The 17,966-nt window shown below is 41.1% G+C and overlaps 1 protein-coding gene across 1 annotated transcript; it reads right to left on the bottom strand.

Moving 5' to 3' along the window:
* Positions 1-11,554: 11,554 nt before the first annotated feature.
* On the bottom strand, positions 11,555-14,179 carry LOC128684651 (uncharacterized). Its single transcript, XM_053770931.2, has 2 exons — positions 14,103-14,179; positions 11,555-12,200 (listed from the first exon to the last, which is right to left on the bottom strand). The coding sequence occupies exons 1-2, from the start codon at positions 14,109-14,111 to the stop codon at positions 11,820-11,822; spliced, it is 390 nt and encodes a 129-aa protein (XP_053626906.1). The 5' UTR covers positions 14,112-14,179; the 3' UTR covers positions 11,555-11,819.
* Positions 14,180-17,966: the final 3,787 nt, after the last annotated feature.

Raw genomic sequence — 17,966 nt, forward strand, 5'->3', positions numbered from 1 at the left:
TCTTCATACACAGTCTTCATACACAGTCTTCACACACAGTCTTCACACACAGTCTTCACACTCACTCTTCACACAGTCTTCATACACATTCTTCACACACAGTCTTCACACAAAGTCTTGATACACAGTCTTCATACACAGTCTTCATACACAGTCTTCACACACAGTCTTCACACACAGTCTTCACACACAGTCTTCACACACAGTCTTCATACACCGTCTTCACACACAGTCTTCACACACAGTCTTCGTACACAGTCTTCATACACAGTCTTCATACACAGTCTTCACACACACTCTTCACACAGTCTTCACACACAGTCTTCACACACAGTCTTCACACACAGTCTTCACACACAGTCTTCACACACAGTCTTCATACACAGTCTTCACACACAGTCTTCACACACAGTCTTCACACACAGTCTTCATACACAGTCTTCACACACAGTCTTCACACACAGTCTTCACACAAATTCTTCATACACAGTCTTCATACACAGTCTTCACACACAGTCTTCACACACAGTCATCACACACAGTCTTCATACACAGTCGTCACACACAGTCTTCACACACAGTCTTCACACACAGTCTTCACACAGTCTTCGTACACAGTCTTCATACACAGTCTTCATACACAGTCTTCACACACACTCTTCACACAGTCTTCACACACAGTCTTCACACACAGTCTTCACACACAGTCTTCACACACAGTCTTCACACACAGTCTTCATACACAGTCGTCACACACAGTCTTCACACACAGTCTTCACACAAAGTCTTCATACACAGTCTTCATACACAGTCTTCACACACAGTCTTCACACACAGTCATCACACACAGTCTTCATACACAGTCGTCACACACAGTCTTCATACACAGTCTTCGCACACAGTCTTCATACACAGTCTTCACACACAGTCTTCATACACAATCTTCACACACAGTCTTCACACACAGTCTTCACACACAGTCTTCACACAGTCTTCGTACACAGTTTTAATACACAGGCTTCACACACAGTCTTCAAACACAGTCTTCACACACAGTCTTCACACACAGTCTTCACACACAGTCTTCACACAGTCTTCATACACAGTTTTAATACACAGTCTTCACACACAGTCTTCATACACAGTCTTCACACACAGTCTTCACACACAGTCTTCATACACAGTCTTCATACACAGTCTTCATACACAGTCTTCATAGACAGTCTTCATACACAGTCTTTATACACAGTCTTCATACACAGTCTTCATACTCAGTCTTCACACACAGTCTTCATACACAGTCTTCACACACAGTCTTCACACACAGTCTTCACACACAGTCTTCACACACAGTCTTCAAACACAGTCTTCATACACAGTCTTCATACACAGTCTTCATACACAGTCTTCATACACAGACTTCACACACAGTCTTCATACACAGTCTTCATACACAGTCTTCATACACAGTCTTCACACACAGTATTCACACACAGTCTTCAAACACAGCCTTCATACACAGTCTTCATACACAGTCTTCATACACAGTCTTCATACACAGTCTTCACACACAGTCTTCATACACAGTCTTCACACACAGTCTTCATACACATTCTTCACACACTGTCTTCAAACAGTCTTCATACACAGTCTCTATACACAGTCTTTATACACAGTCTTCACACACAGTCTACATACACAGTCTTCACACACGGTCTTCACACTCAGTCTTCACACACAGTCTTCACACACAGTCTTCACACAGTCTTCACACACAGTCTTCACACACAGTCTTCATACACAGTCTTCATACACAGTCTTCACACACAGTCTTCACACACAGTCTTCACACACAGTCTTCATACACAGTCTTCACACACAGTCTTCACACACAGTCTTCACACAGTCTTCATACAGAGTCTTCATACACAGTCTTCACACGCAGTCTTCATACACAGTCTTCACACACAGTCTTCATACACAGCCTTCACACAGTCTTTACACACAGTCCTCATACACACTCTATATACACAGTCTTCACACACACTCTTCACACAGTCTTCATACACAGTCTTCACACACAGTCTTCACACACAGTCTTCATACACAGTCTTCACACACAGTCTTCACACACAGTCTTCGTACACAGTCTTCATACACAGTCTTCATACACAGTCTTCACACACAGTCTTCACACAGTCTTCATACACAGTCTTCACACGCAGTCTTCATACACAGTCTTCACACACAGTCTTCATACACAGTCTTCACACACAGTCTTCACACACAGTCTTCACACAGTCTTCATACAGAGTCTTCATACACAGTCTTCACACGCAGTCTTCATACACAGTCTTCACACACAGTCTTCATACACAGCCTTCACACAGTCTTTACACACAGTCTTCATACACACTCTATATACACAGTCTTCACACACAGTCTTCATACACAGTCTTCATACACAGTCTTCACACACAGTCTTCACACACAGTCTTCACACACAGTCTTCATACACAGTCTTCATACACAGTCTTCACACACAGTCTTCACACACAGTCTTCATACACAGTCTTCATACACAGTCTTCATACACAGTCTTCACACACAGTCTTGATGCAGAGTCTTCACACACAGTCTCATACACACTTCATGCACAGTCTTCACACACAGTCTTCACACACAGTCTTCACACACAGTCTTCAACACAGTCTTCACAAACAGTCTTCACACACAGTCTTCACACACAGTCTTCATTCACAGTCTTCATACACAATCTTCACACACAGTCTCCATACACAGTCTTCACACACAGTCTTCATACACAGTCTTCACACACATTCTTCACACACAGTCTTCACACACAGTCTTCACACACAGTCTTCACACACAGTCTTCACACACAGTCTTCACACACAGTCTTCACACACAGTCTTGATACACGGTCTTGATACACAGTCTTCATACACAATCTTCATACACTGTCTTCATACACAGTCTTTATACACAGTCTTCATACACAGTCTTCATACACAGTCTTGATACACGGTCTTGATACACAGTCTTCATACACAATCTTCATACACTGTCTTCATACACAGTCTTTATACACAGTCTTTATACACAGTCTTCACACACAGTCTTCACACACAGTCTTCACACACAGTCTTGATACACGGTCTTGATACACAGTCTTCATACACAATCTTCATACACAGTCTTCATACACAATCTTCATACACAGTCTTCACACACAGTCTTCATACACAGTCATCACACACAGTCTTCACACACAGTCTTCACACACAGTCTTCATACACAGTCTTCACACACAGTCTTCACACACAGTCTTCACACACAGTCTTCTTACACAGTCTTCATATACAGTCTTCACACACAGTCTTCACACACAGTCTTCACACACAGTCTTCATACACAGTCTTCACACACAGTCTTCACACACAGTCTTCATACACAGTCTTCATCCACAGTCTTCACACACAGTCTTCACACACAGTCTTCACACACAATCTTCATTCACAGTCTTCATACACAGTCTTCGCACACAGTCTTCATACACAGTCTTCACACACAGTCTTCATACACAGTCTTCACACACAGTCTTCACACACAGTATTCACACACAGTCTTCACAAGCAGTCTTCTTATACAGTCTTCATACACAGTCTTCATGCACAGTCTTCACACACAGTCTTCACACAGTCTTCATACACATTCTTCACACACAGTCTTCACACACAGTCTTCACACACAGTCTTCACACAGTCTTCACACTCGGTCTTCACACACAGTCTTCACACACAGTCTTCATACACAGTCTTCATACACAGTCTTCACACACAGTCTTCATACACAGTCTTCATACACAGTCTTCATACACAGTCTTCACACACAGTCTTCATACACAGTCTTCATGCACAGTCTTCACACACAGTCTTCACACACAGTCTTCATACACAGTCATCATACACAGTCTTCATACACAGTCTTCACACACAGTCTTCAAACACAGTATTCACACACAGTCTTCACACGCAGTCTTCTTATACAGTCTTCATACACAGTCTTCATACACAGTCTTCACACACACTCTTCACACAGTCTTCATACACATTCTTCATACACAGTCTTCACACGCAGTCTTCATACACAGTCTTCACACATAGTCTTTATACACAGTCTTCACACAAAGTCTTCACACACAGTCTTCACACACAGTCTTCATACACAGTCTTCACACACAGTCTTCACACACAGTCTTCACACACAGTCTTCATACACAGTCTTCATACACAGTCTTCACACACAGTCTTCACACACAGTCTTCACACACAGTCTTCATACACAGTCTTCATACACAGTCTTCACACACAGTCTTCACACACAGTCTTCACACTCAGTCTTCATTCACAGTCTTCATACACAGGCTTCGCACACAGTCTTCATACACAGTCTTCACACACAATCTTCATACACAGTCTTCCCACACAGTCTTCACACACAGTCTTCACACACAGTCTTCACACACAGTCTTCACACACAGTCTTCATACACAGTCTTCACACACAATCTTCACACACAGTCTTCATACACAGTCTTCATTCACAGTCTTCATACACAGTCTTCATAGACAGTCTTCATACACAGTCTTTATACACAGTCTTCATACACATTCTTCATACTCAGTCATCACACACAGTCTTCATACACAGTCTTCACACACAGTCTTCACACACAGTCTTCACACACAGTCTTCACACACAGTCTTCAAACACAGTCTTCATACACAGTCTTCATACACAGTCTTCATACACAGTCTTCATACACAGTCTTCACACACAGTCTTCATACACAGTCTTCACACACAGTCTTCACACACAGTCTTCACACACAGTCTTCACACAAAGTCTTCAAACACAGTCTTCATACACAGTCTTCATACACAGTCTTCACACACAGTCTTCATACACAGTCTTCACACACAGTCTTCATACACAATCTTCACACACAGTCTTCACACACAGTCTTCATACACAGTCTTCATCCACAGTCTTCACACACAGTCTTCACACACAGTCTTCACACACATTCTTCATTCAAAGTCTTCATACACAGTCTTCACACACAATCTTCATACACAGTCTTCACACACAGTCTTCATACACAGTCTTCACACACAGTCTTCACACACAGTATTCACACACAGTCTTCACACGCAGTCTTCTTATACAGTCTTCATACACAGTCTTCATGCACAGTCTTCACACACAGTCTTCACACAGTCTTCATACACATTCTTCACACACAGTCTTCACACACAGTCTTCACACACAGTCTTCACACAGTCTTCACACTCGGTCTTCACACACAGTCTTCACACACAGTCTTCATACACAGTCTTCATACACAGTCTTCACACACAGTCTTCATACACAGTCTTCATACACAGTCTTCATACACAGTCTTCACACACAGTCTTCACACACAGTCTTCATACACAGTCTTCATACACAGTCTTGATACACAGTCTTCACACACAGTCTTCAAACACAGTATTCACACACAGTCTTCACACGCAGTCTTCTTATACAGTCTTCATACACAGTCTTCATGCACAGTCTTCACACACAGTCTTCACACAGTCTTCATACACATTCTTCATACACAGTCTTCACACGTAGTCTTCATACACAGTCTTCACACACAGTCTTCATACACAGTCTTCACACACAGTCTTCACACACAGTCTTCACACACAGTCTTCATACACAGTCTTCACACGCAGTCTTCTTATACAGTCTTCATACACAGTCTTCATGCACAGTCTTCACACACAGTCTTCACACAGTCTTCATACACATTCTTCACACACAGTCTTCACACACAGTCTTCACACACAGTCTTCACACAGTCTTCACACTCGGTCTTCACACACAGTCTTCACACACAGTCTTCATACACAGTCTTCATACACAGTCTTCACACACAGTCTTCATACACAGTCTTCATACACAGTCTTCATACACAGTCTTCACACACAGTCTTCACACACAGTCTTCATACACAGTCTTCATACACAGTCTTCATACACAGTCTTCACACACAGTCTTCAAACACAGTATTCACACACAGTCTTCACACGCAGTCTTCTTATACAGTCTTCATACACAGTCTTCATGCACAGTCTTCACACGCAGTCTTCACACAGTCTTCATACACATTCTTCATACACAGTCTTCACACGTAGTCTTCATACACAGTCTTCACACACAGTCTTCATACACAGTCTTCACACACAGTCTTCACACACAGTCTTCACACACAGTCTTCATACACAGTCTTCACACACAGTCTTCACACACAGTCTTCACACACAGTCTTCATACACAGTCTTCATACACAGTCTTCACACACAGTCTTCACACACAGTCTTCACACACAGTCTTCATACACAGTCTTCATACACAGTCTTCACATACAGTCTTCACACACAGTCTTCACACTCAGTCTTCATTCACAGTCTTCATACACAGGCTTCGCACACAGTCTTCATACACAGCCTTCACACACAATCTTCATACACAGTCTTCACACACAATCTTCACACACAGTCTTCACACACAGTCTTCACACACAGTCTTCACACACAGTCTTCATACACAGTCTTCACACACAATCTTCACACACAGTCTTCATACACAGTCTTCATTCACAGTCTTCATACACAGTCTTCATAGACAGTCTTCATACACAGTCTTTATACACAGTCTTCATACACATTCTTCATACTCAGTCATCACACACAGTCTTCATACACAGTCTTCACACACAGTCTTCACACACAGTCTTCACACACAGTCTTCACACACAGTCTTCAAACACAGTCTTCATACACAGTCTTCATACACAGTCTTCATACACAGTCATCATACACAGTCTTCACACACAGTCTTCATACACAGTCTTCATACACAGTCTTCATACACAGTCTTCACACACAGTCTTCACACAAAGTCTTCAAACACAGTCTTCATACACAGTCTTCATACACAGTCTTCACACACAGTCTTCATACACAGTCTTCACGCACAGTCTTCATACACAGTCTTCACACACAGTCTTCATACACAGTCTTCACACACAGTCTTCATACACAGTCTTCATACACAGTTTTCGCACACAGTCTTCAGTCTTCATACACAGTCTCTATACACAGTCTTTAGACACAGTCTTCACACACAGTCTTCATACACAGTCTTCACACACGGTCTTCACACTCAGTCTTCACACACAGTCTTCACACACACTCTTCATACACAGTCTTCATACAGTCTTCACACACAGTCTTCATACACAGTCTTCACACAGTCTTCATACACAGTCTTCATACACAGTCTTCATACACAGTCTTCATGCACACTCTTCACACACAGTCTTCATACACAATCTTCATACACAGTCTTCACACACAGTCTTCATACACACTCTTCACACACAGTTTTCATACTCGTCTTCACACACAGTCTTCACAAACAGTCTTCGTACACAGTCTTCATACACAGTCTTCACACACGGTCTTCACACACAGTCTTCACACACATTCTTCACACACAGTCTTCACACAGTCTTCACACACAGTCTTCACACACAGTGTTCATACACAGTCTTCATACGCAGTATTCACACAGTCTTCATACACAGTCTTCATACACAGTCTTCATACACAGTCTTCATGCACAGTCTTCACACACAGTCTTCATACACAATCTTCATACACAGTCTTCACACACAGTCTTCATACACAGTCTTCACACACAGTCTTCATACACAGTCTTCACACACAGTCTTCTCACAGTCTTCATACACAGTCTTCACACGCAGTCTTCATACGCAGTCTTCACACACAGTCTTCACACAGTCTTCATTCAGAGTCTTCATACACCGTCTTCACACGCAGTCTTCATACACAGTCTTCACACACAGTCTTCATACACAGTCTTCACACAGTCTTCACACACAGTCTTCATACATAGTCTTCATACACAGTCTTCACACACAGTCTTCATACACAATCTTCATACACAGTCTTCACACACAGTCTTCACACACAGTCTTCACACACAGTCTTCACACACAGTCTTCACACACAGTATTCATACACAGTCTTCATACACAGTCTTCATACACAGTCTTCATACACAGTCTTCATACACAGTCTTCATACACAGTCTTCATACACAGTCTTCACACACAGTCTTCACACACAGTCTTCATACACAGTCTTCATACACAGTCTTCACACACAGTCTTCACACACAGTCTTCATACACAGTCTTCACACACAGTCTTCATACACAGTCTTCACACACAGTCTTCACACACAGTCTTCATACACAGTCTTCACACACAGTCTTCATACACAGTCTTCACACACAGTCTTCATACACAGTCTTCACACACAGTCTTCACACACAGTTTTCACACACAGTCTTCACACACAGTCTTCACACACAGTCTTTACACACAGTCTTCACACACAGCCTTCACACACAGTCTTCACACACAGTCTTCACACACAGTCTTCACACACAGTCTTCACACACAGTCTTCACACACAGTCTTCACACACAGTCTTCATACACAGTCTTCACACACAGTCTTCACACACAGTCTTCACACACAGTCTTCACACACAGTCTTCACACACAGTCTTCATACACAGTCTTCACACACAGTCTTCTCACAGTCTTCATACACAGTCTTCACACGCAGTCTTCATACGCAGTCTTCACACACAGTCTTCACACAGTCTTCATTCAGAGTCTTCATACACCGTCTTCACACGCAGTCTTCATACACAGTCTTCACACACAGTCTTCATACACAGTCTTCACACAGTCTTCACACACAGTCTTCATACATAGTCTTCATACACAGTCTTCACACACAGTCTTCATACACAGTCTTCATACACAGTCTTCACACACAGTCTTCACACACAGTCTTCACACACAGTCTTCACACACAGTCTTCACACACAGTATTCATACACAGTCTTCATACACAGTCTTCATACACAGTCTTCATACACAGTCTTCATACACAGTCTTCATACACAGTCTTCATACACAGTCTTCACACACAGTCTTCACACACAGTCTTCATACACAGTCTTCATACACAGTCTTCACACACAGTCTTCACACACAGTCTTCATATACAGTCTTCACACACAGTATTCATACACAGTCTTCACACACAGTCTTCACACACAGTCTTCATACACAGTCTTCACACACAGTCTTCATACACAGTCTTCACACACAGTCTTCATACACAGTCTTCACACACAGTCTTCATACACAGTCTTCACACACAGTCTTCATACACAGTCTTCACACACAGTCTTCACACACAGTCTTCACACACAGTCTTCACACACAGTCTTCATACACATTCTTCACACACAGTCTTCACACACAGTCTTCACACACAGTCTTCACACACAGTCTTCACACACAGTCTTCATACACAGTCTTCACACACAGTCTTCATACACACTCTTCACACACAGTTTTCATACTCGTCTTCACACACAGTCTTCACAAACAGTCTTCGTACACAGTCTTCATACACAGTCTTCACACACGGTCTTCACACACAGTCTTCACACACATTCTTCACACACAGTCTTCACACAGTCTTCACACACAGTCTTCACACACAGTCTTCATACACAGTCTTCATATACAGTCTTCACACACAGTCTTCATACACAGTCTTCACACACAGTCTTCACACACAGTCTTCATACACAGTCTTCACACACAGTCTTCATACACAGTCTTCACACACAGTCTTCATACACAGTCTTCACACACAGTCTTCACACACAGTTTTCACACACAGTCTTCACACACAGTCTTCACACACAGTCTTCACACACAGTCTTCACACACAGTCTTCATACACAGTCTTCACACACAGTTTTCACACACAGTCTTCACACACAGTCTTCACACACAGTCTTCACACACAGTCTTCACACACAGTCTTCATACACATTCTTCACACACAGTCTTCACACACAGTCTTCACACACAGTCTTCACACACAGTCTTCACACACAGTCTTCATACACAGTCTTCACACACAGTCTTCATACACACTCTTCACACACAGTTTTCATACTCGTCTTCACACACAGTCTTCACAAACAGTCTTCGTACACAGTCTTCATACACAGTCTTCACACACGGTCTTCACACACAGTCTTCACACACATTCTTCACACACAGTCTTCACACAGTCTTCACACACAGTCTTCACACACAGTCTTCATACACAGTCTTCATACGCAGTATTCACACACAGTCTTCATACACAGTCTTCATACACAGTCTTCATACACAGTCTTCATGCACAGTCTTCACACACAGTCTCCATACACAATCTTCATACACAGTCTTCACACACAGTCTTCATACACAGTCTTCACACACAGTCTTCATACACAGTCTTCACACACAGTCTTCTCACAGTCTTCATACACAGTCTTCACACGCAGTCTTCATACGCAGTCTTCACACACAGTCTTCACACAGTCTTCATTCAGGGTCTTCATACACCGTCTTCACACGCAGTCTTCATACACAGTCTTCACACACAGTCTTCACACACAGTCTTCATACACAGTCTTCATACACAGTCTTCACACACAGTCTTCACACACAGTCTTCATATACAGTCTTCACACACAGTCTTCATACACAGTCTTCACACACAGTCTTCACACACAGTCTTCATACACAGTCTTCACACACAGTCTTCATACACAGTCTTCACACACAGTCTTCATACACAGTCTTCACACACAGTCTTCACACACAGTTTTCACACACAGTCTTCACACACAGTCTTCACACACAGTCTTCACACACAGTCTTCACACACAGTCTTCATACACAGTCTTCACACACAGTTTTCACACACAGTCTTCACACACAGTCTTCACACACAGTCTTCACACACAGTCTTCACACACAGTCTTCATACACATTCTTCACACACAGTCTTCACACACAGTCTTCACACACAGTCTTCACACACAGTCTTCACACACAGTCTTCATACACAGTCTTCACACACATTTTTTCACACACAGTCTTCACACACAGTCTTCACACACAGTTTTCATACACAGTCTTCACACACAGTCTTCACACACAGTCTTCATACACTGTTTTCATACACAGTCTTCACACACAGTCTTCACACACAGTCTTCACACACAGTCTTCACACACAGTCTTCACACACAGTCGTCACACACAGTCTTCACACACAGTCTTCACACACAGTCTTCACACACAGTCTTCACACACAGTCTTCACACACAGTCTTCCCACACAGTGTTCATACACAGTCTTCACACACGGTTTTCACACACAGTCTTCACATACAGTCTTCATACACAGTCTTCACACACAGTCTTCATACACAGTCTTCAACAAAGGTTATCTAATCAAAAGATGATCTTTTCTGTTGTTTATTACATAAAATTATTTGCAAAGCGCTGAAATAACAGTAAATGGACAGGACAAGTGATATGAATTTCACAGAAATACAGTGATGTAGATTATTTAAATTAAGTGATTTGCTTATATATGAGAGACAAGACGGGTCTTCATGCACAGCATGAAGGAACAAGAGATACTTAGAGACAGAACTCAGGGAAGACTCTCCCGCATGGGCAATCCTCCCCAGGACTATCTCTCCCTCGATTCCCTGAAGTTTAGTTTACCGGCCATAGCCTCCATGACCACCTCCGAACCCACCGCCGCCAAATCCACCGCCCCCGAAGCCGCCACCTCCAAAGCCGCCGCCTCCAAATCCACGGCCGCCGTAGCCACCACCTCCAAAACCACCGCCTCCAAAGCCGCCGCCTCCAAAACCACGGCCGCCGTAGCCACCACCTCCAAAACCACCGCCTCCAAAGCCACCGCCACCAAAACCACCGCCTCCATAGCCGCCACCATAGACGGGACGAGCAACGAAGCCGCCACGTTTCTTGCCAAACTTCTTACCGCCGCCACCGAAGCCAAATTTTTTCTTCTTGCCGGGGTCGGGGCTGGCGAAGACAGCAGTCAGGGCCAGCAGAAACACCAGCAGCAGCCACGTCTGTAGCAAGAAAAAATTTTGATTACATTACTCCTTTTGGCGAGGCCTGGTCATGGACCGGGCAGCGGGGGCGTTGACCCCCGAAACACCCTCCAGTCACGCAGGTATACCCTCCAGGTATCCAGGTATACCCTCCAGGTATCCAGGTATACCCTCCAGGTACCCAGGTATACCCTCCAGGTAACCGAGTATATCCTCCAGGTACCCAAGTATACCCTCCAAGTACCCAGGTATACCCTCATCCATGATACTCACAGCTTGTTCCTTCTGAAAAATTTATGCATCTGCCTCATACTTCATTCATTCATTTACTTTTAATTACATCTTTTCCTTTCCTCCTATTCACGCATTATCATAATTCTCCAGTCTATCCTAATTCGCAGTTGCCAAATTACTACAATATACTGCAACTCTCCCCTCGACACACTGTCACTCTTGAACACTCTCTTGCACTTTCCGTGTAACTTCTTCGTGAACTAAGTGGTAATATACGACACTAACAGTTAACCATATAATTCACAGACATTAATTATCATAGGGAACAAACATGCTTTCATTACAGCTTTATCCACGGAAGCTTTAACTACTTTGAACACAAAGAACAAAGTGTATAAAAAAGCTTTCAGTCCCTTTCTCGTTCTCAGTGAAGGTTCGTCAGGTCTGTGTAATACTCGCCATACCACGGGCGGGGTTAGAACCCGCGATCAGAGAGTCACTCTCGGTAATCAACCTGATTGACCGTGCAGTACATAATAATTAATGTAATTTTGTATAATGTTACAGTAATTGGTTTGATATATAACTAAAAGAAAAAATAATGTGGTGAAATAAGAACAGAAATACTGACGTGTGATTTCTGACGTTATAAAACACTTGCTAATGAATTATAATGAAACCTTCAAGCCAAAGGTGTAATAACAATCAATAATAAACAAGGGGATAAGAGAAGAAGAAAATACATATATATGTCGTGACGAATAGGAAAAACTTGTGATTTTGGCTTAAATAGCAATGCTCTTTTTGCCGAATAAGGCAAGCGAAAATTTGCGTATGCAATAATTTCGCCAAAATCATTCTGAACCAAACGGAAAAAAAATATTTCATTGTGTCAAGTCATTATTAATTCATTGTAAACTTATCTAGAATATAATTATTTGGATTAGGCTAAATTAAATTGCGCTTGTTATAATAAGGTTTTATAAGTTTTCTAAGGTTCTTTTGGTACAAAATTATTAATTTTTACATTAACATAAATGAAAAAAAAATATCTTTAAACGTAGTGAAAATTTTAGAAAGGACTTAACTTACAATGAGTTTTTGCTAATTAACCAGTGTTACCTATTCGGCACGACACACACACACACACACACACACACACACACACACACACACACACACACACACACACACACACACACACACACACACACACACACACACACACACACACACACACACACACATACACACATACATATATATATATATATATATATATATATATATATATATATATATATATATATATATATATATATATATATATATATATATATATATATATATATATATATATATGTCAAACCGCCTGCGTTCTTTCATTACGCTGTGGTGGTTACAATAAAAGAGATCAGTGTTCATTAGGTAATGTTAACAGACTCCTCTGCTGCGACGTCAGTTACAGGTTTTTTATAGCTCCCTTCCCCACCACTAACAGCAAGAGTGCTTTATCCAGATTGCCTCATCAGATAATGTAAAGCCATCACCTCGCGGCTGAATGACTCTGTTCACCATCCTTTAGCACCGTAACAATGGCATGGGTTCGAATCCCCGCTGCAGCTTGTAAGCGTATCTCCCTCTCAACTTAATACTCAGGCTCTTAAAATCCAGAAGTTAACTCACAAACTTCATACTGGAGTCGAGGTGAGGGTAGCAACGCTTGCTGGCTGCAGTCTGGAGTCCTGCATGATATATACCATCAAAACGGACTCCAGACGCTTCCAGAAGCAGTGTGTCAACAAGTGCGTCTTGCAGGAGCTAGTGCCTACAGGTGTCACCCTTACCAACGCTCACACTGTGTCACTTCCTGCTTCTGGAAGAGAGAGCCTTCAGCAGGGCCGCCGTGAGGTGAATCAACCTTGACCTGTGATGGCACCAGTCATCACAAAAGACTTTCTTCTGGTAAACACGAAGTGGAAGACTTCCATACATTTTCTGTGTCTTCCATCCGGTCAGCTGGAATGTTTGTTAAGCATAAAAACAATTTATCGGTAAATAATACGTATATTATTTAAATACTATTTATTTATTATACTGCGAAAAATAATCACATTAGCCATATTTTAACTACACGTTTATACATGTTTCAGATTAATTAAAAACATGTTCATTATTTGTAAAAACACTAGGAAAATTTTTACATCAGGTGGAATTAGCATCGCATATTGTTTCCTTCTGATAAAGTGATCTTGACACTGTAACTCACTCGAACGATTTCACATTCTACTTAATAAGACACATGAGCACATGTCTTGTTCATTAACGTGTCAGTGTTATATACTGGTATACAGAGTTACAGTCTTCTACTGACTGTGACATTAACTTAATAAAGTTCACGGAAAACTAAATATTACTTACAAACATTCCATATAAATTACAAAGTAAAGAGCAACTCAAAAACATCCATAGCCAGCAACACTCTGCAATACAATCCAGTAAAACTACATCACAGCCTTCATTGCACTTCGGTCAACGAATACTACATCACCGTCTACAACATATTGCATTACTATCCAAAAAAGTAAACCACAGTCTACAGCACTCTGCGCTACGTCACAGTCTACAGCACTCTGCGCTACGTCACAGTCTACAGCACTCTGCGCTACGTCACAGTCTACAGCACTCTGCGCTACGTCACAGTCTGCAGCACTCTTAAGTTACATTCACTTGTTAGACGAAGAATGAGGGGAGACCTGATCGAAGTGTATAAGTGGAAGATAGGTATTAATAAAGGGGATATTAATAAGGTCTTGAGGATGTCTCTCCAAGAGAGAACCCGCAGTAATGGATTTAAATTAGATAAGTTTAGATTTAGAAAGGACATAGGAAAGTATTGGTTTGGAAATAGGGTAGTTGATGAGTGGAACAGTCTACCTAGTTGGGTTATTGAGGCTGGGACTTTGGGTAGTTTCAAATCTAGGTTGGATAAGTACATGAGTGGGAAGGGTTGGATTTGAGTGGGACTTTCACATCAGAGCTTATTTCTTGGGTAGCATTGAAAATTGGGTTGGGTAAATGTTTTGTTAGTGGGATGAATTGTAAAGGACCTGCCTAGTATGGGCCAGCAGGCCTCCTGCAGTGTTCCTCCTTTCTTATGTTCTTATGTTCTTACGTCACAGTCTGCAGCACTCTGCGCTACGTCACAGTCTACAACACTGCTATACACTCAACGACAACTACGTCACAATCTACAACACTGCTATACACTCAACGACAACTACGTCACAGTCTACAACACTGCTATACACTCAACGACAACTACGTCACAGTCTACAACACTGCTATACACTCAACGACAACTACGTCACAATCTACAACACTGCTATACACTCAACGACAACTACGTCACAATCTACAACACTGCTATACACTCAACGACAACTACGTCACAATCTACAACACTGCTATACACTCAACGACAACTACGTCACAGTCTACAACACTGCTATACACTCAACGACAACTACGTCACAATCTACAACACTGCTATACACTCAACGACAACTACGTCACAATCTACAACACTGCTATACACTCAACGACAACTACGTCACAGTCTACAACACTGCTATACACTCAACGACAACTACGTCACAGTCTACAACACTGCTATACACTCAACGACAACTACGTCACAATCTACAACACTGCTATACACTCAACGACAACTACGTCACAATCTACAACACTGCTATACACTCAACGACAACTACGTCACAGTCTACAACACTGCTGTACACTCAACGACAACTACGTCACAATCTACAACACTGCTATACACTCAACGACAACTACGTCACAGTCTACAACACTGCTATACACTCAACGACAACTACGTCACAGTCTACAACACTGCTATACACTCAACGACAACTACGTCACAGTCTACAACACTGCTATACACTCAACGACAAAAAAAATTCCATCGCTCATAAAAAAAAATTGTTCAGTAAAAAACAAAAGCTAAATAAAACTTCATAAAACCGTATCAGAGCCACAAAAAAATAAAAATCTAAGCAAAAAAAAGAACAACACCGAAGCCAAAATAATATCCAACGAAAACCGCATCACTGGCCATTAAAACCAGTGATGCGGTCGTTAGAAAAACCATGGTCTACTGCAGTTAAAAAAAAACCTTGCACTACAGTCCTTAAAAAAATTATGCACTACAGTAGTTAAAAAAATAGCTGTACACACCTAGGTGTTAAAAATTCAGCACTACAGTCGTTAAAAAACCTTGAAGAACAGTCGTAAAAAACCTTGAACTACAGTCGTTAAAAAAACTTAAACAACAGTCGTTAAATAACCATGAAGAACAGTCGTTAAAAAACCTTGAACTACAGTCGTTAAAAAACCTTGAACAAAAATCGTTAAAAAAACTTGAAAAACAGTCGTTAAAAAACCTTGAACTACAGTCGTTAAAAAACCCTGAACAACAATCGTTAAAAAAACCTTGAAAAACAATTGTTAAAAAACCTTGAAAAACAGTCGTTAAAAAACCTTGAACTACAGTCGTTAAAAAACCCTGAACAACAATCGTTAAAAAAACCTTGAAAAACAATTGTTAAAAAACCTTGAACAACAGTCGTTATAAAACCTTGAACTACAGTCGTTAAAAAACCTTGAACAACGGTCGTTAAAAACCTTGAACTACAGTCGTTAAAAAACCTTGAACTACAGTCGTTAAAAAACCTTGAACAACAATCGTTAAAAAAACTTGAAAAACAGTCGTTAAAAAACCTTGAACTACAGTCGTTAAAAAACCTTGAACTACAGTCGTTAAAAAACCTTGAACTACAGTCGTTAAGAAACCTTGAACAAAAATCGTTAAAAAACCTTGAAAAACAGTCGTTAAAAAACCTTGAACTACAGTCGTTAAAAAACCTTGAACTACAGTCGTTAAAAAACCTTGAACTACAGTCGTTAAAAAACCTTGAAAAACAGTCGTTAAAAAACCTTGAACTACAGTCGTTAAAAAACCTTGAACTACAGTCGTTAAAAAACCTTGAACAACAATCGTTAAAAAAACTTGAAAAACAGTCGTTAAAAAACCTTGAACTACAGTCGTTAAAAAACCTTGAACTACAGTCGTTAAAAAAACTTGAAAAACAGTCGTTAAAAAACCTTGAACTACAGTCGTTAAAAAACCTTGAACTACAGTCGTTAAAAAACCTTGAACAACAATCGTTAAAAAAACTTGAAAAACAGTCGTTAAAAAACCTTGAACTACAGTCGTTAAAAAACCTTGAACTACAGTCGTTAAAAAACCTTGAACTACAGTCGTTAAAAAACCTTGAACAACAATCGTTAAAAAAACTTGAAAAACAGTTGTTAAAAAACCTTGAACTACAGTCGTTAAAAATCTTGAACAACAGTCATTAAAAAACCTTGAACAACAGTCGTTAAAAACCTTGAACTACAATCGTTGAAAAAAACTTGATCTACGGTCGTTAAGAAACAGCTCTGCAGGTGATAAGGAACAAAGTT

The sequence above is a fragment of the Cherax quadricarinatus genome, chromosome 5, assembly GCF_038502225.1.
Source record: "Cherax quadricarinatus isolate ZL_2023a chromosome 5, ASM3850222v1, whole genome shotgun sequence".
Lineage (NCBI taxonomy): Eukaryota > Metazoa > Arthropoda > Malacostraca > Decapoda > Parastacidae > Cherax > Cherax quadricarinatus.